A 25,440-nucleotide genomic window follows, 5' to 3' on the forward strand; every position below is an offset into this window, starting at 1 on the left:
TTCTTCTGTATTTGATACAATTTTCAAATGACCAGAAAATTGCAGGAAAACCCTTTAGAGAGGCCCGAGGTTCCTGGGTACCCTGGTTTAAAACACTGCTCTAGAGAGTGGCACTTTCCAGACTCGGAGTCCGCTGATTCTGATGTGGATTTTTCCATGGAGAGTGAATTTAGACTCTATCCAATGCAGTGGGAAACATTGGAGCACAATATTCAAATTTTCCAGTTAAGTTGGTTAATGCAGTGATAGCGGTTATATTAATTGAACGAGTACTGTAAAAGGCAGCAATCGAATAATAAAACTAATCGTATTGAGTAGGTTTTATTGCATCACTTTGATCAGCAGCCCTAGGAAAATCCTGCCATGGTTGATTTGGTGGGTTCCAGGGTATCAAAACATGCAGCCCATCATCCATGGTCCAGATTATTAGAGCCGAAGGACAAAAGCGCAGTGTGCTCATTAAGAAGGAAATTGATGGCAACGGGGAATGTCACGTAAGCCACACAATTCATCAATTGCATACAACTTCCAACCGTGCGTTCGATCATCTGGTAGAAAGAGACGACTTTGTAGAGATTTCGACTTGATCCTCAAAAGTTTAACTGTGACTCCATTGCCTCTATGTCCTCTAAAAAGATGGCCTTGGACAAAGCAGTATACCCCCTTCAACCAAGCAACAGTGATAATGTAAGAACCAATAAAAAATGGAAATAAACACTTATTCTATTATCTGAAATGCAAATGACAGCTTTAGGGCTGTTTGGACATGACCGTTACCAGCTATTTCATAAAAAGAGAACATTTCAAGATGACATTATCCACGTTGTAGTAAATTTTTGTGATCCTGGTGGTTACATTGTGGCAGCAAATCTGTACGATGCTTAAATACACATCCTGATTTGTCCGTCCCGCAATAGAATACTCAAAAAGTGTCCATATATTCACTAAGAGAATATATAAACATTGTAGGGAAAAAACAGTCCTATTGTGATACTGTATCAAAGATACAAAAAGTGACTTGGTGTCAATAAAAGGATCTTCTCTTTCACGAGCCTACTTGCTCAGATAAAGTTCCCCTGTAGAGAAGTGTCCCGCAGCTGTTGGATGGCTCAATAGCTAGGTGCAATCATGGGAAAGAAAAGAGAAGCGCAGGGACACGGTGTATTAAAGCTTGCTGGTAAAACACATAACATTAGATCAGTAATGCCCTTACATGAAAAAATATCTTTTAAGCCAGTTCACCCAGATCCCACGGATCCGGTGCTGGTCGAGATTCCTCTGCTCAGCGTCTGTCAAGCATGTCTGACCACAGGCGTCAGAGCAGCTGGGGAATTTTTTTTAATCCTCCACGCGGGAAAAGATGGGGAGCCGTATTCTGTATCCATACTCCGCGTCTCACTGTTAGGGGATGTGGTACCCATGGTCAACTTGGGGGGTGGGGGGGGGTGGCTATTGGTCCTAAATAAATCTCTTAAGGGAGTTACACTTATCACAGCCAGACCAAGACTGAGCTTCACAGATAGCACATACTGTATCTGTAGCTACTGTGTTACTGCAAGTGCAGTCCAGGAGAGTCTCGGGTAAAGATTGTATTGTATTGTATGTCTTTATTTATATAGCGCCATAAATGTACATAACGCTTCACAGTAGTAATACATATCATATAAATAACAAATAATATAAATAACAGATCATGGGAATAAGTGCTTCAGACATACTGTAAAAGTAACATTAAGGAAGGAGTCCCTGCTCCGAGGAGCTTACAATCTAATTGGTAGGTAGGGAGAACGTACAGAGACAGTAGGAGGGAATTCTAGTAAGTGCGTCTGCAGGGGGCCAAGCGTTATGCATCATGTGTCCATGATTATCCAGTGCTATTCATATGCTTCTTTAAGCAGATGTGTCTTAAGGTGAGTCTTAAAGGTGGATAGAGAGGGTGCTAGTCGGGTACTGAGGGGAAGGGCATTCCAGAGGTGTGGGGCAGAAAGTGAGAAAGGTTTAAGGCGGGAGAGAGCTTTAGATACAAAGGGGGTAGAAAGAAGACATCCTTGAGAAGAACGCAAGAGTCGGGATGGTGCATAGCGAGAAATTAGGGCTGAGATGTAAGGACGGGCAGAAGAATGTAAAGCTTTAAAAGTGAGCAGGAGAATTGAGTGTGAGATACGGGATTTAATCGGAAGCCAGAAGAGGGATTTCGGGAGGGGAGATGCGGAGACAGATTTAGGAAAGAGTAGAGTGATTCTGGCAGCAGCGTTTAGGATAGATTGTAGGGGAGACAGGTGAGAGGCAGGAAGTCCGGACAGCAGGAGGTTGCAGTAATCGAGACGTGAGAGAATGAGGGACTGAGTTTTAGCAGTCGAGCAACAGAGGAAAGGGCGTATCTTTGTGATATTGCGGAGGAAAAAGCGACAAGTTTTAGAAACGTTTTGAATATGAGAGGAGAATGAGAGAGAGGAATCAAGTGTAACCCCTAGGCAGCGTGCTTGGGCTGCTGGGTGAATGATCGTATTTCCAATAGCAATGTGGAAGGAGGTAGTAGGGCCAGGTTTGGGAGGAAGAATAAGGAGCTCTGTTTTTGCCATGTTAAATTTCAGTCGGCGGATGGCCATCCAGGATGATATTCCAGAGAGGCATTCAGAAACTTTGGTCTGTATAGCAGGTGTAAGGTCAGGGGTTGAAAGGTAAATTTGTGTGTCGTCAGCATAGAGGTGATATTTAAACCCAAAAGATGTGATTAGGTCACCTAGAGAGAGTGTGTACAGAGAAAAGAGAATGGGTCCCAGGACAGAGCCCTGGGATACCCCCACAGAGAGATCAATAGAGGAGGAGGAGGTGTTGGCAAAAGAGACACTGAAAGTACGATGGGAGAGGTAGGATGAGATCCAGGATAGAGCTGTATTCTGAATTCCAAGAGTATGGAGAATGTGAAGGAGAAGAGGGTGGTCCATGGTGTCGAATGCTGCAGAGAGGTCGAGTAATATGAGCAGAGTGTAATGACCTCTGTCTTTGGCAGCATGGAGGGCGTCAGTTATTTTAGTGAGGGCTGTTTCAGTAGAGTGAGCAGTGCGGAAGCCAGATTGTAGAGGGTCTAGGAGAGAATAGGTGTTGAGAAAGTGTAGCAATCAAGAGAATACAAGACGTTCAAGGAGTTTGGAGGCAAAAGGCAGGAGGAAGACAGGTCGATAGTTAGAAGGACAGGTAGGGTCAAGCTTGCTGTTTTTGAGTAATGGTATAACGGTTGCATGCTTGAAGGAGGATGGAAAGGTACCAGAGTAGAGGGAAGAGTTAAAGATCTGTGTGAGCATAGGGATTATAGAAGGATCAAGAGGTTTTAGGAGATGGGAGGGAATGGGATCAAGAGGGCAAGTGGTAGAGGGAGAAGAGGAGATCAGCAGTGACACATCCTCCTCCGAGATAGCGGAAAAAGAGTCAAGAAAGGCAGGAGGCGAGTTGGGAAGCATTGTGGGATGGAAGGAGGCAACAGATGGATTCCACCTTTTCCTTAAAAAAGTCAGCAAAGTCCTGAAGTGAGATGGAGGAGGAAGAGGAGGCAGCTGAGGGTGGTCTGAGTAGAGAGTCAAAGACAGAAAAGAGACGGCGTGGGTTAGACTTGTGCATGTTGATTAGTGATGAAAAGTAGGTTTGTTTAGCCTGAGAGAGGGCAGAGTTGAAACAGGATAGCATAAATTTGTAGTGAATGAAGTCTGCGAGCGTATGAGATTTCCTCCAGAGGCGTTCAGAGGAACGAGTGGAGGAACGCAGCATGCGTGTGTGGGAGTTTAGCCAGGGTCTGGGGTTAGAAGGGCGAGGACGGCAGAGAGAAAGCGGGGCATGAAGATCAAGAGAGGAAGATAAGGCAGAGTTGTAGTTCCTGACCAGGTTGTCAGGGTCTGAAGCAGAACTGAGAGAGGAGAGGGAGGAGCGTAGAGTGGAATCAAGAGCTGGTAGGTTAATAGAGTGCAGGTTTCTGCAAAAACGAAGGCGAGATGGAGATGGACAGAAGCGAGAGAGCGAAAATGAGATGAGGTGATGGTCAGAGAGAGGAAAAGGGGAAATGGAGAAATCGGAGAGAGAGAAGTTTTTAGTGAAAACCAGGTCTAGGTAGTGTCCATCCTTGTGGGTGCTGGCTTCAGTTTACTGTTGAAGGCCAAAAGAAGAGGTTAGAGAAAGAAAGCGGGAAGCCCAAGGGAGAGAGGGGTCATCAATGTGGCAATTGAAGTCCCCAAGGAGAAGAACAGGGGAGTCTGAGGAGAAAAAGAAAGAGAGCCAGGATTCAAAGTGAGAGAGAAAGGCAGAAGGGGGATGAGTAGAGGAAGGTGGGCGATTGATGACCACCACATGGACCGGGAGAGGAGAGAAGATCTGGACTGTGTGAACCTCAAAGGAGGGAAAAGCAAGAGAGGGAGGAATAGGAACGGTTCGGTAGCGGCAGAGAGAGGAGAGCAGGAGCCCCACGCCTCCACCCCTGCCATCAGGGTGCGGAGTGTGGGAGAAGGAAAGGCCACCATAGGAGAGGGCAGCTTCCAGAGCAGAGTCAGACTGAGTGAGCCAGGTCTCAGTTATGGCAAATAGGAGCAGAGAGTGAGAGAGAAAGAAGTCGATCAAGATCAAGGAACAGATGTCCCACACCCTGGTGAAGTTGACCGGTTCCACGAAACGCGCGTGGGACATCTCAATCGACACGGTGGGCCGAAAAGCCCAGCAGTTAGAGAAGCTTTGAGGGTAATCAGATGTGCAGGAGAAAATGATGCTAATATATCAGCCACCCACATGAGACGAAGACGTACTATTGCCTTACCTCAAGGAGAGGTTTGCCCAGTTTTTAACACATTCTCCTAACTTTATTCCGATGTGGAGGGATGGGGGTAAGGGTGTTTCATTTATTTTAAAATGTAGTTTATTTAAATTTGTAATGTGAAAACGAAATACTGTACCTTCTAAATAATATTTGCCGTTGATTACGAAAAAATGTTTTTAAAACTGTTACGGAGGCTTTGTTTTTATTCTGTTTTTAGTGTTGTTTTCTATGCCTCCTATTCAACAGATATTTGACAGTCAATATTATCATGATGCATTGCTTAATAGTGTTATTGTTGGAAATGGTTCTTGCCTAACCCTATCCCAGACAAAGATTTCTGTCCTATCTCGGGAGGCAGGGCTTACCCGCCCCCCTGTTGTGTTCTGCCATGGTGGTCTGGAGGAAAATACTTTTTAATCAAGCCAAATTTTCCCATATGTATATTTATCCATGTGAGCAAATATATATATATGTATGTATGTAACTAAGGAAAATGTGTGGGAGTTTTATTTTTTTATTTTTTTTAATGACCCTTTCGTTGCAGGCCTCTTGTTAGCAAAATGGTTATATTTACAGGTGCGCCGACGAGTATTCTAAAACTTGCCTTGGAAAATCTGGGGCTATCACCAACAAGTCCCAGGTACATGCTGGGTACATGCTGCAACATTTCAGTGACATTTCTGCAGAGACTAATGGCCCAACGGATTAACACAGCAGGGGTCCCTGGCAGTCCCATTCAAACTGCCAGGGACCCCCGCTGTTAATCTGATGGGCCATTAGTCTGTGCAGAAATGTTACTGAAATGTTGCAGCATGTACCCAGCATGTACCTGGGTCTTGTTGGTGATAGCCCCAGATATGTTTTAGAATACTCGTCGGCACTACAGTAAGTGCTCCATGTATGTGACATATTGAAAATAGGATAAGGTGTGGGAATGTGTAGTCCATTTTATAATTACTATGTCAGTGAACTTAGCCATGGATAGCAGGCTCTGCCAAAAGTTTGACATTATATGCTGTGTATTGGCAGATATGCACAATATAGCAGATCGGCTTGTACCTGACTTTAGATTTGATTTTTTTTTTTTCATTCTTTGGGTTCTCGTTACCATCATATTAGAACAGTATTGGTAAAGGTACTGCTATTATAGCTGTGCATGTACCCCTCTTGCTCCGTATCAATGAAGAGTTGTAATTTTCGTTGCCCACGTTATGTAGTTCATCGTTTATACCTGGAAAGGAAGGTGAATACTAAATGCGAGTGAAGAAGCTCCAAGTAATTCATTATTAGGGCATGTTACCAGGCACCTGCGTGAAAATGATATGAATACTGCAGGAGTAGGGTTGAGCTGAAAGTGTTGGCACCTGATATTATGTAAATGATTTTTTACATTATTATTTTATTTCCAGACTAAGAACTCTCATGCAGATGACTGTCGTAACTTTCTCCTTGACTTTGCAAACTCAGATCCTACCCAGGATTTCTGTGGCCTTAACTCTGAGCTTTTCAAAGGACTCACGCAGGCGTTTAGGAAACAGCCGACAAAGAGTGATATAGTGGGTGGTTCTTCGGTTGATCAAGCCGTGAATTGCACCTTTGCCGCCCTGGTGTATCTCACCCCAGAATTATATGGAAAAGTGCAAAAATATGGTAAATACACTGATTTGTGTTCTTATTGAAGTCTGCATTATGATGCATTATTTGATACAGGGAGGAAGAAGATGTCACATTTGGTTAAACCCTGATGGTGATCTAAAGTAATTTATTGTCTGGATGGGACGGTAAATACAAAGCTGGTTGGGGGTCTTTGTTCATTTGTATGTTCTCCTGTGTTTGGTAATGGGAAGTGCCCATGGCAGATATTTTGTTTATGCATTGCATACCTTTCCAATAATCACACTCCTTTGAAAATCGGAGACAAAACGATCACCAACAAAGTTAGCCAAATATGATCATAATGGTCGCACAATGTCAATTTTCTAATCTCGCCAGATCAAAATGACTTCGATCAAGTCTTACATTATTGAGCACACGCCAGAAAAGGACCTAAAGCGCTCAGGAGAGAAAAGACAAAAAACAAAACATAGTGTAATCTCTTTTGGTATAGAAAACCCTGCTAAATAAAGGTCTACACTTACAGAATAAAAGATCAATATGGGCAGTGATCATAAACTCAGATGAACTGGCCCGAGAACCCCTCCTTCAGGTATCAGCAGGACTCATCTGCCAAACGTATCACACCAATGAGATCCTCCTATAATAATGGTCTCCCGAGACAGCACACCGCCCCAATGGCTTTTACACAGGCATATGTATCCAGATAAGGAACCAAACCAGGATGTACTAACGTACAAAACAATTTAATGACTAAAATAGAAACACATAAAGGATATGTCCAGTGGAGTGTACCACACCGGTACCTCTGACACAGAAAAAAGTCCCACGCACCACCAGCTCAACTCCGACACCTTAGCCTGTGCTTGTCTTTTCACAGTTCTCAGTGGAGGAAATCATGCGTTGTGTGAAGAGTTTGCACAGGTGTATGCATTGGCAGATGGGATTAGAATATGGATGGTAAGAATGGATTTCAATTTTAAATATACAAATGTAAAAAAAAGCATTTTAGGGTTGAGTGGTTTTTGCACAATGCACAAGGGATGATGTGAAACTTTGGTCTAGGAAGTCTATCCTTCTAATTGCATGTTATCTGCATAACAAAATATTGTATATTGTAGTATTTAAATTGTGCCTATGAAATCCGTGCCCATGATAAATACATTTGAAGTGATAAGCCATTTAAATATATGATTTCACATTTTAGCGTAGACAGACCATGTCGTCGATTTAGTGTAATGCAATACGCAACTAAGGAAAGCAATATCATTATTTAAAAGCGTTGTTTTGTTACAATACACATCCCTACCAGCAAAGCAAATCGGACTTTCAACATTCTTTCTTTTAAGAAGTGTTCTTGTGTAAAATGTATGTGTGTTTTTCTCCACAGTTAGAAATGAAACAGAAATCTCTCCACCCCAGTGGAAGTGACAAGCTTAGTATGGAAATGCCTGAAATTAACCCAGAGACCTTGGGTGAGTAGTTTGGGAATATACCTCTCTCTTCCACTCGCGCATTCTTTTGTAGACCAAAATAAATAAGATCCATCTAATAGTTCCCAACATTTTTCAGTTTGCCAATCCCATTAAATAAAAAGTTGTTAGATCATTCTCCAACCTGCCAAATCTTGTCCAAAGATAATTTCCAAGACGAAGCTGCCTGTATTGAGCCACTCGTGGTACAAGAGGGAGTTTGTGATGATCAGGATTTTATTTTTAAGACGGGAGGGAAAGGAAGTTCCCAGTTCCTAAGGACTGCAATCGAATTGCCTTTTTGTAGACTTTCATAGCATTTATGATCTCGCTAAATGGAGTGAACTATGCATTCTAGCTTAAAGCATGATTGACGGCATCTACTGTTGGGTCATAGACTAGCTCTTTGATCTTGTGCCTTCATTGTTATGCCGGTATAAATCCGTACATTTTCTTTTGAAGAGATGGGATACGGCAACATGATTATGAGCTATGTTTAAAGGATCAGGAGTGGTGGAATGACCAGTTGCAGTGTATGTCTGACTGGCTTATATGTATCGGTGAATTTTATAGCTCTGTTTTTCTATACTGGGGCAGCTCTCATTTTTGTCACTTCCTTTATCCAATAGGATGTGTGATGTAATATAGACTGATCTTGTATACAGTCCTGGTTAAAAACTCCCTTGTTTAATCATTGGAACTTTGTACAAATAATGTGTGTACCAAAGGTTATTCAAGGTTATAACTTGTGATTCAACAGCATTAGTTACAGGCAATTTATACATGTTGATCCAGTCACTAGGGAATCTTGCCACTACCATAACACAGCAGCCTTTGCAATAAATATGCATTGCGTGAGAATACTGCATTTATTTCAATCTAGTATTCTGCTTAGATTAATGTAGAGTTCTCCTAGGAGATGTCCTAACAGACTTCTTGACTGCACTAACAGACAATATAAAGTTCCAACAAGAAGTTTTGTTTTACTTGTAACTACCAGGTGTGGCTGAATTTGGAAGGCCATAAGCAAATAAGCTCAATGTAAATATTATACTGTATTACAGTATGTAGTCGAATGTGCCAATGTAACTTTTTTTCTTTTGTGACCATAGCAAAACAGTGTATTGAGAAGAGCCTCTTGTTGCTGAAGTTCTTACCAGCGGGATTAAGGCTGCCATTAGACAGCTGCCACTCAGCAGAGGACAATTGCCTTTTACACAGTCGAGAAGGTCGGAGAAAAAGTTCCATTGTAGAAGAAGATTTTCAAGCTGCGACTGACTCTCCTGAAACACCTCAGCCTGCTTCCACCGGGAAGTCTCAAATACCTGACCCCAGCTCTCAAAAAAGACAGGAACCAGATCTCTTCCGATATGACACACCAGCAGGGTCTCAATCTAAAAACACTGAGAACGTGGAGGATCCTTCATCCCCACCTCCCACTCCAACACGTAAAACCCCCTTTAACCGGGCAAGACTTAGGCTGCTTTCTTTCCGCTCAATGGAAGAGGCCAAGGTGGTGCCAACGGTAAAGGAAAAATACCCCATGCTGAGGAGCGTCTTGGACTTTGTCAAGGATCCAACCGTTTCCCATGAAAGGTGACAAACTGCAAAAAGCTTTTTTTGTGTCGTTTATTTTTAGATTTGAATGACTTTAGCAAAAAGTATTCAGAACAATGCCATCTTATAATCCTCAATCATATCTCTTATTTAAACTTACATGAATTCTAATTATACTTTGGAGCAAAAATCTAACGGTTATGAAGAAATGTTGAAGAAATTATGGTACATAGTACACCAAATAATTTTCTGTAAGAGAATACTTGGGCAATATACAACTACTGTACCTCCTTAAAGTGAAACCGTTCTCTAATTAGCAGAGTTGGTACGATATATTTTTGTCTTTTGATCCGTGGCCAAAATGTACTTTTTTCTTTCTGTAGCATTTTACAGGTCCTGTCCTTACGGAAAGCCCAGGCCGAAAGCATCCTCAAAGTATTACAGACAATCCAGGCGTGTTTGGAGACGTTGGGACAGCCTCACTTTTTCCAGCCCCCCTGTGTGCTGTTTTTATTGGAGCTGCTTTCCTGTCAGACAGATTTCACAAAGTAAGTGTAGCCCAGATATTTATAATAGGTTTGTTTAACTTGAGTGGGAGGGGGGGAGAAATGTAAGACTATTTATTTAAGTGAAGGGAATAGTGGAGTAAACATTTAGAAAATTTTATGGCAGCAGTGCTGCTTCCTTGACCACTTTAAGGGGATCCGTTGAAATGAGTAGGGTTTTAGAACGGACAGTCTGCATGTGTCCTATGTATCCTTTGCCCAGATGAGAATAGTTTACTGAATAGCAATAGTTTACTGACTGCTGCTTGGTAGTCGTGCTAAAGTTAGGCCGGCATGGAGCTTTTTGAACATGGCTAAGGCTGCGGTCATAGTTAGAGCTGCGGCGCGAGTGACATCGCTCACGCCATAAACTAAGGGCAATATGCATGGCCATAGACTGCGCTTGCACATGAGCGCTGAGGGGTGGCGAGACAAATTTGTTTGAATTTGCCACGCGATGGCCGGGTCACGTGCATGATTCAGCCTATGAGGGTGAATTGCTCAGGTGACGTCACGGCCATGCCTCCTGGCACGCCTTCAGTACACCCTCGCCACGCCCCCCGTAGCGCAACCCTGCAGGCCACGGATCGCTGCAAGTACAGTCGCACGTGACGCCATGCGCTGTCTTGCGAGCACGTTGCTAATATGGACCTGGCCTTCCTAGTGGAACTTCTGAGTCGGTTTCTGGTGGCATTAACTAAAATGTACTGATATATTGTGTTGGTGTTAAAAAACCCACTTCCCATTTCAGTGTATTGAAAACCCATATATTAGTAATTGTGTCTCTGGTACTTTGTTTACAGTCTCTGTTGTAAATTATCCACTCACTTGCTCTCTTAACGTAGCCTTATGTTCTCCTGTCTGTATGTCTCCCAATAAACCAGTACGGTTGTTAGATTTTTGACACAAGGACTCCTTTCTCCCAGTGATTACTTGTATGCGTTATTATATATATCCCTAATTGGTTTATTCTTCTATCATGTCTTGTATAATATCTATGTGAAGCCCTGCATGCACTAACTGGTACTGTACAAGTAGAAATACAGCACAATAGAAGTTTGTGCCATCAGCAGCTTGATTTTTTTCTATGTTTTAGCTATTTCGGTCACTTAGAAGGCTGTGGGGCTGAGCTGCAGCGGGAGATTCGCAAATCCTACTACCGACTTGTTGGGCTCCTCGTTAATGCTGTGAAGAGTTTCAGCAGCCTTAATGACCGGTATGTGTTGTACATGAAATATGTTTTAACCAACATTCTGCAAGATGTCCAGTAACAAGGGGGGAAATAATCTAGAATTGATTTCTAATCGGCAGGTTGGAAATCAATTATTGACGATGTATAAGGGATCTTTTTATGTTGCAGAAAAGGGGTGTGTGTAAGGCAAGCGTGTGGTGTATTTAATGCTCAGAGGTTATTAATATGCTTCCACACAAAGGTGAATGTTCAGTTAAGACTTGATGATAAAGTAAGCCAAGTGTGAGCTAGGAGATTCAGACTCCGGGGGCTTTAAGCTATATAATGACAAATGGCAATGTAGGTGAGATCTGTGCATAACCTACTGTTCAGCGTCTTCAAAGTCTTACCTCGGCAACTTTGAATGCCTTCCATTTATTCCATAACTATATAGAAGATAATATTATTTTGTCCCCCTACAGTGACCAATAAGGAGGCACAAACGTTATATTGTTCCCTACACATAGGACATCCATATCTGGTATATGCATAACTAACAACATTTTTGGTCCTTTATATAAATTACGTAGGTTGAAAATAGCACCAAACAAAAACCACTATTGGACCAACAGCAGTCCTCGAAAGCGTTTTTAAGGGGGCTGAACTACAGATATAGAAGGCTTCATTTTATGGTTCTCTCTTGTGTGATATATACTGTGCCAATCTCTGTGATAATTTAATTTCTATTGGGATATATCATAGGTTACATCTGTATAATGCATGTTGGTCCTTAATTGTGAATGGGCTCCTAACATTGTCCTCTGACTTCTAGCCATTTTAACAAGTAGACAGAGTTGTTTTGGGCTAGTTGTATAAATGATTTCATTTATCTTCCCGCAGTTCACTGCTCCCAGGCCTATCTTGTGTGCAGACGTCTCTCCTCCACATGATTGATATGAGCTGGGAACCGGAGGATCTCTTCTTCTTTGTCAGTATAGACCTCCCACACCTTCTCCTAACCATGTCGCAGGAGAATATAAGCACCCATGACAGCGTTCTGGGGTACGTGCGGTTTCATCATTCATTTTCACGAGCTACAAAACTAGAACGTATGAACTAGTTCTCTATGGCAGAAAATAGTCCCATTCCCAGTCTGTGATGTTTACTGAAGATGATCTCGAAGGTGATGCAAAGTTAACGTATCGTCTAGTCCAGTACGTGAGAGTTCTGTGCACAAATGTAACACCTTTTAATAAGGAAGAGGTTAAACAATGGTCCTGGTGAGTTGGGGGACACTGCTTAAGCCAGCTTAGTAAATATTGACCGTTGATCAGTAGACCGTGAATTCAGAGATCTTGCGGTGTTGTGTAACCTTGACCAGCAACAAATTAGATGTCAAGACTTTGCGTAAACCTTGCATTCAGTGGCAGCACACTATAAAGGTGAAATAGAAAGAATGTACAATGCTGATTTTTGCATTTACCAAAGGAAGTCTATTACAGTGATTTACTTAACAAATGAATGGTGCAATCCAGATATGAACAAGAAACAGTGATATCCGGAATGGGTTAAATCTTGTTGATTTGATGCTTTAAAAAAATAATCAAACAATTGGTTCTCCGATATAGAAGACCAGCATAAATCCGATCACTGTAGGAAATACAAATAAAGAACATCTCTCAGAGTCCTCTCAGAAAATGAACGCTCTGCTTTAAAAAAGTGGAAAATACACTGCTACCCTCAGGATTGAATTCTACTACACCTCCTAATGCCACCTGTTCATGGCTTTTTAGCCTTTTAGTTGCAGATTCTGCTATGCATATTGTTGATGGCCCCTCCAACACGAAACAAAGTATAAGGAAAACAACTGAACTGTCGGACAAAAATGCAGAAAATGGAATGACTGGTCTGTCAGCTGGTAGACCGGTCATATTCAATGTAGGTTTACAGATTGTTCTCTTTTCAGTCAGTGGGAAGAAGCGGACGAAAGAACAGACTATAGACAGAACCTTGTGTGGATGGAGGAATGCAAAGACGGCATGTTTGAAACCTGGTATGAAAAGCTAGCTGCAGCTGATCCAGACATTAAAAGGAAGGTGAGGATTCATCGTTCATAGTTTGTGATGACAATGGCTCATTTATTTACTGCTACTATGGGGTTTATTATAGATCACTGGGCAGTGCCATTCTCCACTGCAAATACAAATTCTATAAACAATGCTGCACACCAAAAAGTATATATAAAAACCATACAATTACAGGGGCTCCTAGTTCAGGGATTAACTGTCCGTTATCCAAGATGAGATAAAGAGTGACTGCCAGTCACTCTTAAAAAAGGTCGCTGTGACGATCGAAATGTCGAACCCAATGACTTAATAATTTAGTTTAAAATCTGAAGTGCCCTGAGTTGTATTTCTCTTTAACTCTCCACTGCAAGACATGCTAGAAAATGTGCATCTGTGCTGAGTATATAAAGCTGCCCTTACACATTGGAAACGCTGTGTTTACATGTTTGGACTCACTGGGGCTATTAAGAACCGTAGGCTTGCCAATCCTGAGCAAGAAAAGTAGTCTGTCAAACCTAGTGTCCTTTCTGAAATAGTGGAAGCACTGGACTACTTTAGGCAGAGTAGAGAACAACCATCTCTAGTCTACTTCATGTTTCCAGCATTTGTAAGTGTTCCTAGACTTCAAGCATTAAGGTTTATATTTTCTCTATCGTGCTAAGGGTTTTATGGACATGCCTGCATGTTTTTCTCTTCTACTCCCATTGACTACTCTTTGCAGCAACATCCAGCGGTATTGAGATCCACACGTTAGTTGTGTGCAGATTAAATGTTTAGATTTATTTTTTTGATGCTTTACCTTTTAGCGTTCAGTGGGTGACACCTTCTCCTAATATTTGTCAATTTGTAAATAACCATTCCCTTTCCATCTTTGTACTGTTCATGATGTATGCCTACTGTACATCTTTTTGGTCTTCCAAATCTATTGAAGACCGTTTTATCTTATTAGGGACCAGTGACGATGACGCCTACCATCGGGTTTGAGCAAGGGGTTACAACTGAATGACTTCACATTCACTGTATGCACTATTTTATTTAAAAATATAGACAGTCACAGAAGCAACACAATATTATTGTCTTATCACTATTCTTCACTTGGTTCACTGATTCTTTTAACACTCAATACTTTGTTTCTGTGGGAGTGCCTATTTATCACACTGTTGTTTGTTGCTTAGATCTATTTCCCATCCGTTTTTAGGATGAGATACATTCGATAATGGCACGTGCGCCTGGAAGTAAAACATAAAGCAATTCCTTCTCCGCCTTGCTACCACTAAGAGGTTTTCCATGCCTCTGCTAATGGTGCAACGCCTTGCCCCCTGGTGTTTCTCTATTTCTATAATAACATCAGTGCTGCAGTATCGCCTGTCCAAATATACTCTGCAACCTAACGAGGAGCTCTTTTATATCAAATTAATGATGAGTAAGTGACCACGCAGACTTGCAGTGCCCTAGAGTGACCGGTTACTTGATTGCACGCAAGTAATGTAATACTCTGGTGCCTAGTTTACTTCCTGGCGCCAGGCGGAGGGGAAAGAACACTGAATGGCTGTAACTCCTAACCTTGCAGCTTTCAGACCCTGTGATGCCTCTACTTTAACCCTTCTGCAGCATGCATTGCTGGGCTCTCCGGCTACGGAAGGGTTAAACCCTTCTTTGATGGGGTTAATCCACTGTGTGTGCTGGTTTGATTTCAAAGCACACACTTATATTAATCTAATTCGTTAACAAGACTTTTTTTTACCCTGTTCTTATGGAGTGATTTGTACTTTATTTTCTTAGCCAAAAACGCAGTAGATCTCCCCTGTGATGATTTTGACGTTTCATTGTAAAAATGATCTGCTTGTCTGTTATTGAGCTAGACCTCATTCACTTAGATGTCAGTGGAACCTATGTGGCATGCTAAAGGCACATAGAGACGGACTCCTCGTTTTGACAGATGACGGCTCCACTTTTACACATTTGTGCTTAAGGCTTCCAAGAACAAATGCTTGAAATGTGTTTTCTCCCCCCAAAAATAGGCTTCGTCATTTGCAATAAAACCTTTTTGATAGTTTCAGCAAAGGATGAGAAATGAATCTCTGTATGGTGCTTCTAATTCCCAGAATAGTGCAATTAAGGCAATATAGCCCAGGAGTCAAGGGTTGAGTCAAATCAATGAAAAAATGTATATATGTGACAGGGTATATAGCTCACCAAATAAAGCCTGATATGGACAGAAAGCATATAACCACCCTCAAAATGAAATCACAAAACAGCCCCTATATAAAAGGACTCCCAGTGCATTCACTATAGAGAGGGATGGTGTCCTGAACCAAAGGCTGGAGCCATGCAAATACCCTATAGTCACAGTCACAATGTAAGAAATACAGATAAATGACTCACATGATAGACCCCTTATGCTCCATATACGCGTGCATCCGTCCGTTGTGTAGATCAAATATGCGTGGAGAGAAGGTAGAGCACTGCTGAAAAAAGTAGGGCTGGAGGCTGAGTAGTGAAAATTAAAAATGCTTTAATAGAGATGCATGGTAGCAAAAGCTACATAAAAGGGTCCTCTAATGCATTTCGCGCTAAATGCATTAGAGGACCCTTTTTATGTAGCTTTTGCTACCATGCATCTCTATTAAAGCATTTTTCATTTTCACTACTCAGCCTCCAGCCCTACTTTTTTCAGCAGTGCTCTACCTTCTCTCCACGCTTTTTGATAGTTTGTTCTTAAACTATTTTTTTTTTATACGTGTAATGTGATTGTCACAAACTTCCATTTTTCCATTAAAAACAATTCCACGTAAAGTGCAAGTTCTAAGTTACTGTTGTGTCGTAGGATTGTTGGGACATGTTACACATTGATGCCCCTGTCTTCTTTCTTCCTGTTACAGATGCACATGTTTATTGCCCGTTACTGCGACCTGTTGAATGTAGAAATCTCTTGCGATGGGTGTGATAAGATTGCACCTTGGCATCGCTACAGGTGCCTGCAGTGCAATGACATGGACCTATGTAAAACCTGCTTCCTGGGTAAGGGGCGCAGAGCTCAAAGAAAAACGAAATATTCACTGATCTATTTCTCACAAAGGTTTAGAAATCCCCATTTAACTGAATAGTGGTTATTCATCTTAAAGGTAAAAAGCAATGCAAAAATGTCATTTCCACTGTGCTTTTGATTATATATTTTTGTTTTATGTACCAAGCATACCAAATAGACCTGATGAAAGACACGTTATCTGCTTTATTACTAATTACAGGATAACACAAAGTGTACTCTATTTGAAAATATCCACTGACCTATTGCAAAGCCATTGTTATTGATTAAGCTCTTCAGCGCCAGAGCGTCCAGCCACCTCTGTGGCACTGACGGATCTCATGACCATTCTTCCGAGTGATCGCTTTCGGGCTCTGGGGTCCGGGCCGTAAGTGAAGAGGAATGGGAGGGTCTGCCCTTCAGTCTGGCCTGCGATCAGCCCCTGAAAACTTTACAAAAGGCAATGACGTACAGCGTAGAGAGCCCCGAGGGTGGCTCTTTTCCGGATGTACACCTTTTGGGCACTGAAAAGATGAAGTGATATTTGTCCTAGATGGTTCATGTTGACGGAAGAGCTTTCACACATCGCACTACAAAGAATTGCTGTGGCCTCCTGTACTAAAGCCATTCGTACACCATGGCTTTGTCAGCGGTTACATAGAAATGCTCTGAAGCAGAAAGACACGTCTGTCATTTGGGAATGTGAGAGAAATGTATGGCATGAAACTGGGCATCGTGATTTTACAGCAGGATCTTGTGTCTCTCGCAGGTGGAGTGAAGCCTGAGGGACATGGAGATGACCATGAAATGGTTAATATGGAGTATGCATGTGACCATTGCCAAGGCCTGATTATAGGGCACAGAATTAACTGCAATGTGTGTGATGACTTTGACCTGTGCTACGGATGTTTCGTTGCAATGCGACACTCTGACAGGTACTGGGGGGCTACCTTTTATTTTTATGTGCAATGTAAAGCGGCCATTAATATTTGCGGAGAAACAAATTCCCTCCTCCACATCTATATGTAACCATCTACCTATATATTGTATCCATCTATATTATGTGTGTGTGCGCTACAGTATACAGCGAGAGTGATATGACACTTTTGTAATAAACTTTTTTGTATCTTTATTTAAACCTTAATCTCTATTACTATTTGTATTACCCGTGTTTTTTGTTGTTGATTTTTATGATCACCCGAACAAGTTTAGTGGGTATGTATCTATGTGTGTGTGTGTGTGTATGTGTGTGTGTGTGTGTGTACATATACACACCACACACACACCACACACACACACACACACACAGTGAAGTGCACATACTGTACATATATATACATAGATATACAGTTTTTTACATTAATGTAATGCTTTACTTGATTTATAAACTGTACTATGCATGATGAATTATGGTGGCACAGTGATGGCTCCCTTTGACTCCTGTCTGAAAATCATAAAACGTGATATTTCCCGGTTACAAGCAAACTCCTTTATGAGAGGATGGCTGGAAGAGGCATTACTGTGGCCTGAAATGTTTTTGTAGTGAGTATTTAATGAGCCACTTGCATTACTATAAATGAATGTAACCGCTTATTCCAGTCAAACTCTGCACTCCTATCTAAATAAACCACATTGATATCAACCAGGGTTCCACTCTACAAGCTATTTACAGTACATAGCGTAAGGAAACCTGAAGAGAGAAGGGAAACATGGTCACAGCCTCTATTTCTGTTTGTGCGTGTGTACAAAAAGCTGTGTGATATGCAAATAAAGATGTTTGAATCTTCTGCTTCACTCCCAGATTTTCGAAATAGTAGGGAATAAAATCACTAACGTCTTATCTCCCCCCCCCCTTTTTTTTAATTTATTTAAATGTTGAATGGGGAATTTACAGGCAATTTTTTTTTTTAAATAAGTTTATTTTTTGCTGATTTTTGTGGAGAAATGTAGAAACCCCCCAGAATTGTGTCCTGTGTAATGGTCCTTAGTACGACATTCTAACTGGCCCGTCTGTTCTCAATCCCACGTGAAAAAACCATCAGGGTTCTTACTCACAGCAGTGGTTAAATCTCTGGGGGTGTTTAAATGGTGCAGTAGGCAGTCATGTCATTTTTGACAGAAACCAGAATTTTGTTTTTATTCTCCATTAAGTACCACGGTGCTTTACCTGTTCATTTGAACGGTGTAGTCAATATTACTGGTTATTTTTATTGTAGGTGCGCAAGCTTGAATTGCTTATTTTCAAATGAGTTGCCCTTTTAACTTAACTTTACATTAAAGATTATGGTCTGACTAAGCTTTTTATACATAAAATGAGTTGGCTATGTTCAGTGTACCTTTCTTGCTAAAATGGTACTACACAAACACCATTTCATAAAGCATTTATTTGTTCCACTTCTTTTAGCCATTTGCCAACCCACAGCATCACAGTTTATCCGATGGTTACAAGCCGAATTAGCGACCGCCAGCGGCTAATCCAGCCGTACATACACAACTATTCTTGGCTGCTCTTCACTGCCCTGGCTCTCTACTGCTCTGACTTGGCTAGTGAAGGACAGGTGGAGGGGGAAAAGCTTGACCCCAGTGTTGTGTCCAGTGCCCGGGTCCTTCAGGCCAATTGCACAGATCTAGTTGCCAGCTGTCTGATGAAAGCACAGAAAGGAAAAGGTGAGGTTTTATTGGATTGCTTTTTGTAATTTTTTATTTTTAACTTTTCCACGTCCTCATGCTCACACCCATATGCAGAATTGTACCTGGCGGAGCTGGTACAATGAATGCCTGATCTGGAGAGCTTAGAATCTTATCTAGTTGCCTGAATCATATGGTGTTGAATATACTCTAACTGTATCTCCTTCCTCCTCCATGCTATTACTTGTCACCTTCAAACATCCCTTTCTCACCTACAGTACCTTATCTAAATCTCAGTTTTTTTCAGGTTTCCAAACCTCTGTTTTAGCCATAGATTTCTCTGTAAACCAGTACTGCTGACCTGGGGAAGAGAGAACTCTCGAAAGCTTGTCCTATGACATAAATTGTTAGTCCAAATAAAACACACACACACACACACACACACACACACACACACACACACACACACACACACACAAACACACTGTATATTTATATGTATATATGTATATATATATATATATATATATATATATATATATATATATATATATATATATATATATATATATATATATACACACCTATACACCTACATACATACATAAACACACACACACACACCTATATACATATACACACCTATATACATAATATACATACCTATGTATACGTATATACACACCTATGTACATGTATACATATACACACATGTATACATCACTCCCGGAGTTTTGTTGGTATTAGTTGCCAAATTCCTTTAATTGGCCCAGTGTTATGACACATGTTGATGGTTCATGTCACTTTCGTAGTGTCCTTATTTTAGGATGATGTTGTTTCCATAGGACTTAGAGTTTCGGCTTTACTCTCCATGTGGAACAACAGCGAATCCTGCTCTGAAAGTGAGGCTTCCGCTGTCAGCTCTTCCACTGATGGCATTACTGAGAGTGATCAAGATGTGGTTATGAATAAGGCTGTTCACACTGGTGATATCCTGGCAATAAATACTATTTCAGTCAATGTAAGTAGTAGTTTCACCCTTATACTTCTGTTCAATATTACTGGGGCTCTTGAAATGATTAGACATAATTTTTTTTAACAAAGGAGCTACCATATTGGTCCGATTTATACGTTTATATAGTTATGTTGAAAAACCCATACTCTCCTCATTGTGCCTGTCCCATTTTGGTGGGTGCTACCAACACAGCAGCCACCTGCACTTACTGCGGGGAGGTGGGAGTGGTACAGAGAGAGAGATGGGGGGGGGGGGGGGGGGGTGACGGGGTGAAGTCAGCCACTAACAGATATGCCTGGGAGACATACGTCTGAGTGCTTCATCCAGCACTCAGAGGGTTAACTCAGGAGGAAAAGCTGAACAATCAGGAAGTAAGCAGACACCTGATAACCAGCAGGGCATATAAGGAAGTTGTTGCTTGTAGTAGGTGGCTCTCAGACAAGATCCTAGACAAGCTGCTATGCAGATGGATTCACAAGTACCACTCTAACCCACAGTAAGAACTGTTCATATTGTTTTCGGACTGTTTGTTGTATGTTAACGGTTTGGTTATGGATTAGGCAGCCAGCCTGATAGATAGGCTTGCAGTGTTGGTAAGCTCTCCCAATGTGGAGCAGTATTTATTTTGTTGCAATGTTTTCTTTATGCCTTAAGGGGACAGTGTGCCCACATGTTTAGTTATGCTGTGGAGCAAAAAAGCCATTCAACATTTGCTCTAAACCTGAAAATACACGTGTGGACTATTGTCTGACCTCGGCTACAGGCCGTCCTGCCACAGGTGGATACAGTGAAATTAAAAGAAACATATCGGGCATTTTGAAGTAATGAGAATTTTCACTTGTCCCAAAAACTAGCAGCTTCTGAAATTAGAGGGTCGCCTTATATTTGGTGTCGCCTTATAATTTGGCAAATACGGTACTCCTTGACCTTTTCAAACATGTTTTCTACCAAATAAAGAGAATTTGGCAGTTTTAAAAAACAAACTAAACCAAAACTAAAACAAAACAAGTGCATTAAGGTTGGTCATGGATAATAAATGTGCAGGAATGAAAGCGGGGGGGGGGGGGGGTGGATGGGATTTATATGATTATAAGTAAATGCAAAGTAAATATAAAGACAGTAACACATGTACATGTTGCATTCTTAGACAATCCAGACTTGTGAAAGTACAAAGTGAGTTTATTAATGAGGTGTTTAAAGAAACGGTATTTGTTTTGGAGTGTTCTTGTGTACACCAAGGATCCCACATGTTATGGAATCTTTTAGGAGAGAGGACAAGAGGAAATAGCGTTTCAAATAAAATAAAACCAAGTGAACACACTGGTGATGGTGAAAGGAAGAAAAAATATATATAAATCCAGTCGTTTGATCGGTGCTGCTCCTAGGATGGATTCAATCCAGGTCCATAAGAGTAATGAGAGCAGAAGGTCAGGAGCGCACTCACATCCAAGGGTATATAAAAAAGGGGAGAAATACACATATAGTCCAACAGATTATGATGACAGTAGATTGATTTACATATATATATATATATTTCACTCACATTTACTGTGAGCAATATAAGCCGTGTGGTTATTCGGAGTGGCCACCCCAGATGATGATTAGATGATAATGTCCGTCAGGAACGTGACATGGAAAAATAGAGGACACCGGAAATAGTGCAGATCGCTTTATGACAAAATATATATTTTTAAAAAGTAAAACTCACAAACATAAGTTGGGTGCAAGCATTGGGACCACACCGGCTCAGATAACGATGAATGTCGAGCACTCCCTCCTTCTCTGGGGAGCCACCCGTGGCGGCCAACCACAATGGAGTTTGCAGGGTAGGAAGGACTCAGTCCTTTGCAGATACTTCCTCACAGTGCACCAAAAACTCAGCAGTCCTTCTTTAGTCTGTGATGTTCACATTGCAAAAGCCGAGAAGCTTAACCCCGATCCGAATTTCCCGTGCAGCTTTTGGATCTGTTCCTTTTAGGAAAGTATTCCTCAAAGCTCTGCAGTGGGATATCTAACTTGTTGTTCGGAGTATTGTAATTAATTATAGAGAAATTGCTCCTGGATATATTTAATGAAAACCGTACTGCCGGACAGTAATTTAATTGCACACCGCTGTTGAATTATTATTATATTTTACCTTCCAAGACATTGAGTGCATACATTTTGCTTAAATTACATACTCTATCAAACCCCATAGACGTGGGGTGCACTGTTCCCCGCTATTTAAAACTAGGCAGTAGCAGGAGTAACCCCCCCCCCCCTCTTTCTGTCTCTCCTAATAACTTATTGTCCTTTGCTTCTGTGACCTCCAGGGTAAAGGTGTTGCCGGGGACATTATAAATCCTCCCCCAAAAGAACAGTGTCCAGTGGAGTCAATGGATTCATCCCAAGAGGATTCTGTAAAGAAAGAGGCATCCGTCAAGGCCCGGCCAGATGATGAGGGGGATGACTTTGAACTAAACCTCTCAGCAGATCGATATATATGTAATACAGATCTATAATACATTAATACGCTGCTCTGTACCTACAGCAGGGACTCAAATTCAGAATATATCGTTAAATGAAAGCATTTATGTTTATTGCATTTCCAGCACATACTGTATTCAAATCTATTAAAACATGTCCGAATGCCTAGAGCATTTACAACTAATGATTCAAAAAATGACACTCCTGTTTCTAAATCAATCACCCAGCACCAGATCAAGTGCAATATTTGTCTGTCTTTGAGCCTTAAATAGTTGATAACGAGTAAGCTTATCATCTAAATATTGTTTGAAGTGTGTGTGTGTACAATGCCACACTGTCTCCTCCACATAAGCGGCCTTAAGTAAATTGTTTTTGCTGGGTTTTTTTCTCCCCTCTCTCTCTAGGTACTGAAGATTTTTTGAAAAAACACATCGTCGACAAGGCTATAATTCCAAGCCAGGAGCAAGTCTTTGCAGAGTGCTCCCAGGAAAGAATTCTGGGATTGATAGCTGCCATGTTACCTCCATTAAAACCAGTAAGCGTTTATTATTACATATGTACTCCTGCTTTTGCCAGAAGGGTCTGAAACAATGCATTATCTGCTACTGAAGTGAATCGTTCCAAACGGAACTGCACTGATTAAGCACACAGCCTATACAGTATATCAAATATAAAACAGGGAAAGTCTCTAGTTTTGTTTAACACGTTTCTGTTGTATTGAGGAGGAGAACATGAAAAACTCAATTGAAAGAAACATATTACTACGCACTGCATAGGTAATGCAACGTGTGTAAAGTAATCTCTCCATTTTGTAAACGTCTCCTAATCATATTGGCATTGTGTAAGAGTTATTTTATTTGCTGCTAGAGGAAAGCATTAGTACATTATTCCCGGTTCTGTTAGCTGCGGTTCAGCCTCCTTGTCACTGTATGCCTGGACTTTGTGGATTCTTGCTATTAGGAGCTTTTGTATTATGTGCAGACAGTCTGCATTTTAACTTCTACGTTGTCACAGTGGAGTTGTGATTAGACCGGTAATATGCAGGTTGCCAAATTGATATTTATATTTTTCTTTTCCAGGACTCCTTGGTCCCCATAGTAAACCTAGAGCAGATCCTCCCACTGATGTTTCAAGTTGTTATTTCCAATGCCGGTCACCTAAATGAATCCTACCACTTAACATTGGGTCTTCTGGGGCAGCTGATCCTGAGATTGCCTCCAGCAGAGGTAGACGCCGCAGTGCGCGAGGTCCTATCTTCTCAGCTCAGTGTGTTGGCTGCAGCTGATGGCGACACTATGCCAGACGGTTGGATTACTACACAGCTGCTGTTCAGTTTAGGAGCCGTATGTCTGGACAGGTTGTTTATTTTTTATTATATTACTATCAGATCTGACAATTGGTGAAACTTCTTTTGTGGTTTTGTTTTTTGTGCATTTCTTCCTAACCTTTTTAATAAATACATAAAAACATACATTGCAGGCTCATCCAGCAAATATATGTTTTCGTGTAATACCCTTTATTCAAATAGATGTAACTGACGTTAATTAGTGCACCCCCAAAGGCACTGCTTGAAAGAGCACTCATCTGGTAGGTCCTCCACTCCATGCGATTTCCCGGTTGACCACAAATGACGATGGCTGCCGCTCCCCTGGGACGCCGTTGCACTGTCCCAGCAGTTGCCGTGTTGCTGCTGGATGATGGTCACGCGAAGAGCTCCTGTTAGAGCCCCACCACTCAATGTAACGGACATCTCTTACACTTGGCTTCTTAACATTTGTTATAGTCTGCTCAACACCACACTGGAAGACTACCTGGAGAGTTAATCTCTTCCCATACAAACATCCACTGGTCTCTGAACTCTCATGTTCCATGAAACTGCATGAAATGTAACCACCTTTTAAATATCTATCAGGACACGGAACAAAATAATTTCAGCCATGGCAATGCTTTGCAGATATTAATGTAGGTTTACTGTACGATACCGCGCTCCTCCCTATAGATGTTTGCTGCAGGTAAAAAGATAAGCCTTACATATAGAAAAACAAAAAGAACCATTCCTGCGCTCCTACCAATTAGGCTAAGATAACATAATATTCTCATGAAAAAGGGTATTTGGTTAAACCCTTTGGCCAAAGCATTTGTAAGCCTGCATGCCACGTCAATTAATATAGGTTTGCTTCTTCTAGAGAATTGGAATTGCTTGGCGCTATTAATAATTATTATATAATGCACCACATTCACTATCCATGTGTAGATAAAATCCCTTCAAATCTGTGGTGCTGCTTTACCATCAATTAACTTTAATATAAATAAATGGTGTCCAATGTAATTCCATTATTCCATTGTCTGCTTCCCCTGGACAGTCCATAACCTCAGAACAAACTGATCGCCAAGATCTGTGGGTGTCGGTATCCATTTTTCTTTTTCGGATCATTTTTAAATCTCAACATTATTATTGGCACTAAAACGGGGTGAAAAATATACAGTATGTAAGACTTAAAAAAAGTATCCAAAAATGGTACAGTATGTGCTGTTTTTGTCTTCTATATATGAGTGTGCCAGGTAACGACTTGAATTTCATACGCTTGTGTCGCCTTTTGTTTCTAGTGTGTGTGTGTGTGTGTGTGTATCTCTAGTGGAATTTCCCTCTTCTGAGATTTATTGTGAAGAGTTCAACACATTGTTTGTATCAGACCTTTTGCCACAATCTCAGATCTTAACACACGTCTGAAGTGGTATCTGTCTCATCAGCGGCATACTTCTACCCTTCCTAATTCGATAAGGAAATACAGAGCCATTGCTTAGAATCCCAGAACACAGACAATGGTATACTGTATGACACTTCAATCCGTTGCATTTACCAGCATGCAGTGGGTTGTTTGAGAAGATCACGCTGCGTTCACCTGTAAAGTCACCAAGTATTGTAATTTCTCCCATCAAGGACATAAAAAGGTGTTCAGAGCTTGCATCTGCAATCACAGTTTAGCAGGGAAAGCTAACATTTATTATCAGAAACAGTGGGCCGCTAACAGAAGCCTGCAATGGGGAAGTATTGAACATTTTTCATTAAACAAAAGTAGAAA

The 25,440-nt window shown here is 41.3% G+C and overlaps 1 protein-coding gene across 2 annotated transcripts in view; it reads left to right on the top strand.

Moving 5' to 3' along the window:
• ZZEF1 (zinc finger ZZ-type and EF-hand domain containing 1) overlaps window positions 1-25,440 on the top strand; it is a 114,971-nt gene that overhangs the window by 62,862 nt on the left and 26,669 nt on the right. For both annotated transcript variants that reach the window (XM_075589988.1, XM_075589989.1), the window contains exons 26-40: window positions 6,208-6,448; window positions 7,293-7,372; window positions 7,803-7,887; window positions 8,997-9,480; window positions 9,825-9,989; window positions 11,083-11,202; window positions 12,058-12,219; window positions 13,124-13,253; window positions 16,106-16,244; window positions 17,018-17,183; window positions 18,653-18,915; window positions 19,722-19,897; window positions 22,204-22,375; window positions 22,762-22,892; window positions 23,437-23,714. In XM_075589988.1, the coding sequence (XP_075446103.1) occupies window positions 6,208-6,448; window positions 7,293-7,372; window positions 7,803-7,887; window positions 8,997-9,480; window positions 9,825-9,989; window positions 11,083-11,202; window positions 12,058-12,219; window positions 13,124-13,253; window positions 16,106-16,244; window positions 17,018-17,183; window positions 18,653-18,915; window positions 19,722-19,897; window positions 22,204-22,375; window positions 22,762-22,892; window positions 23,437-23,714 (2,792 nt within the window). The remainder of the gene's footprint in view (window positions 1-6,207; window positions 6,449-7,292; window positions 7,373-7,802; window positions 7,888-8,996; window positions 9,481-9,824; window positions 9,990-11,082; window positions 11,203-12,057; window positions 12,220-13,123; window positions 13,254-16,105; window positions 16,245-17,017; window positions 17,184-18,652; window positions 18,916-19,721; window positions 19,898-22,203; window positions 22,376-22,761; window positions 22,893-23,436; window positions 23,715-25,440) is intronic.

Source organism: Ascaphus truei, chromosome 3 (genome assembly GCF_040206685.1).
Source record: "Ascaphus truei isolate aAscTru1 chromosome 3, aAscTru1.hap1, whole genome shotgun sequence".
Lineage (NCBI taxonomy): Eukaryota > Metazoa > Chordata > Amphibia > Anura > Ascaphidae > Ascaphus > Ascaphus truei.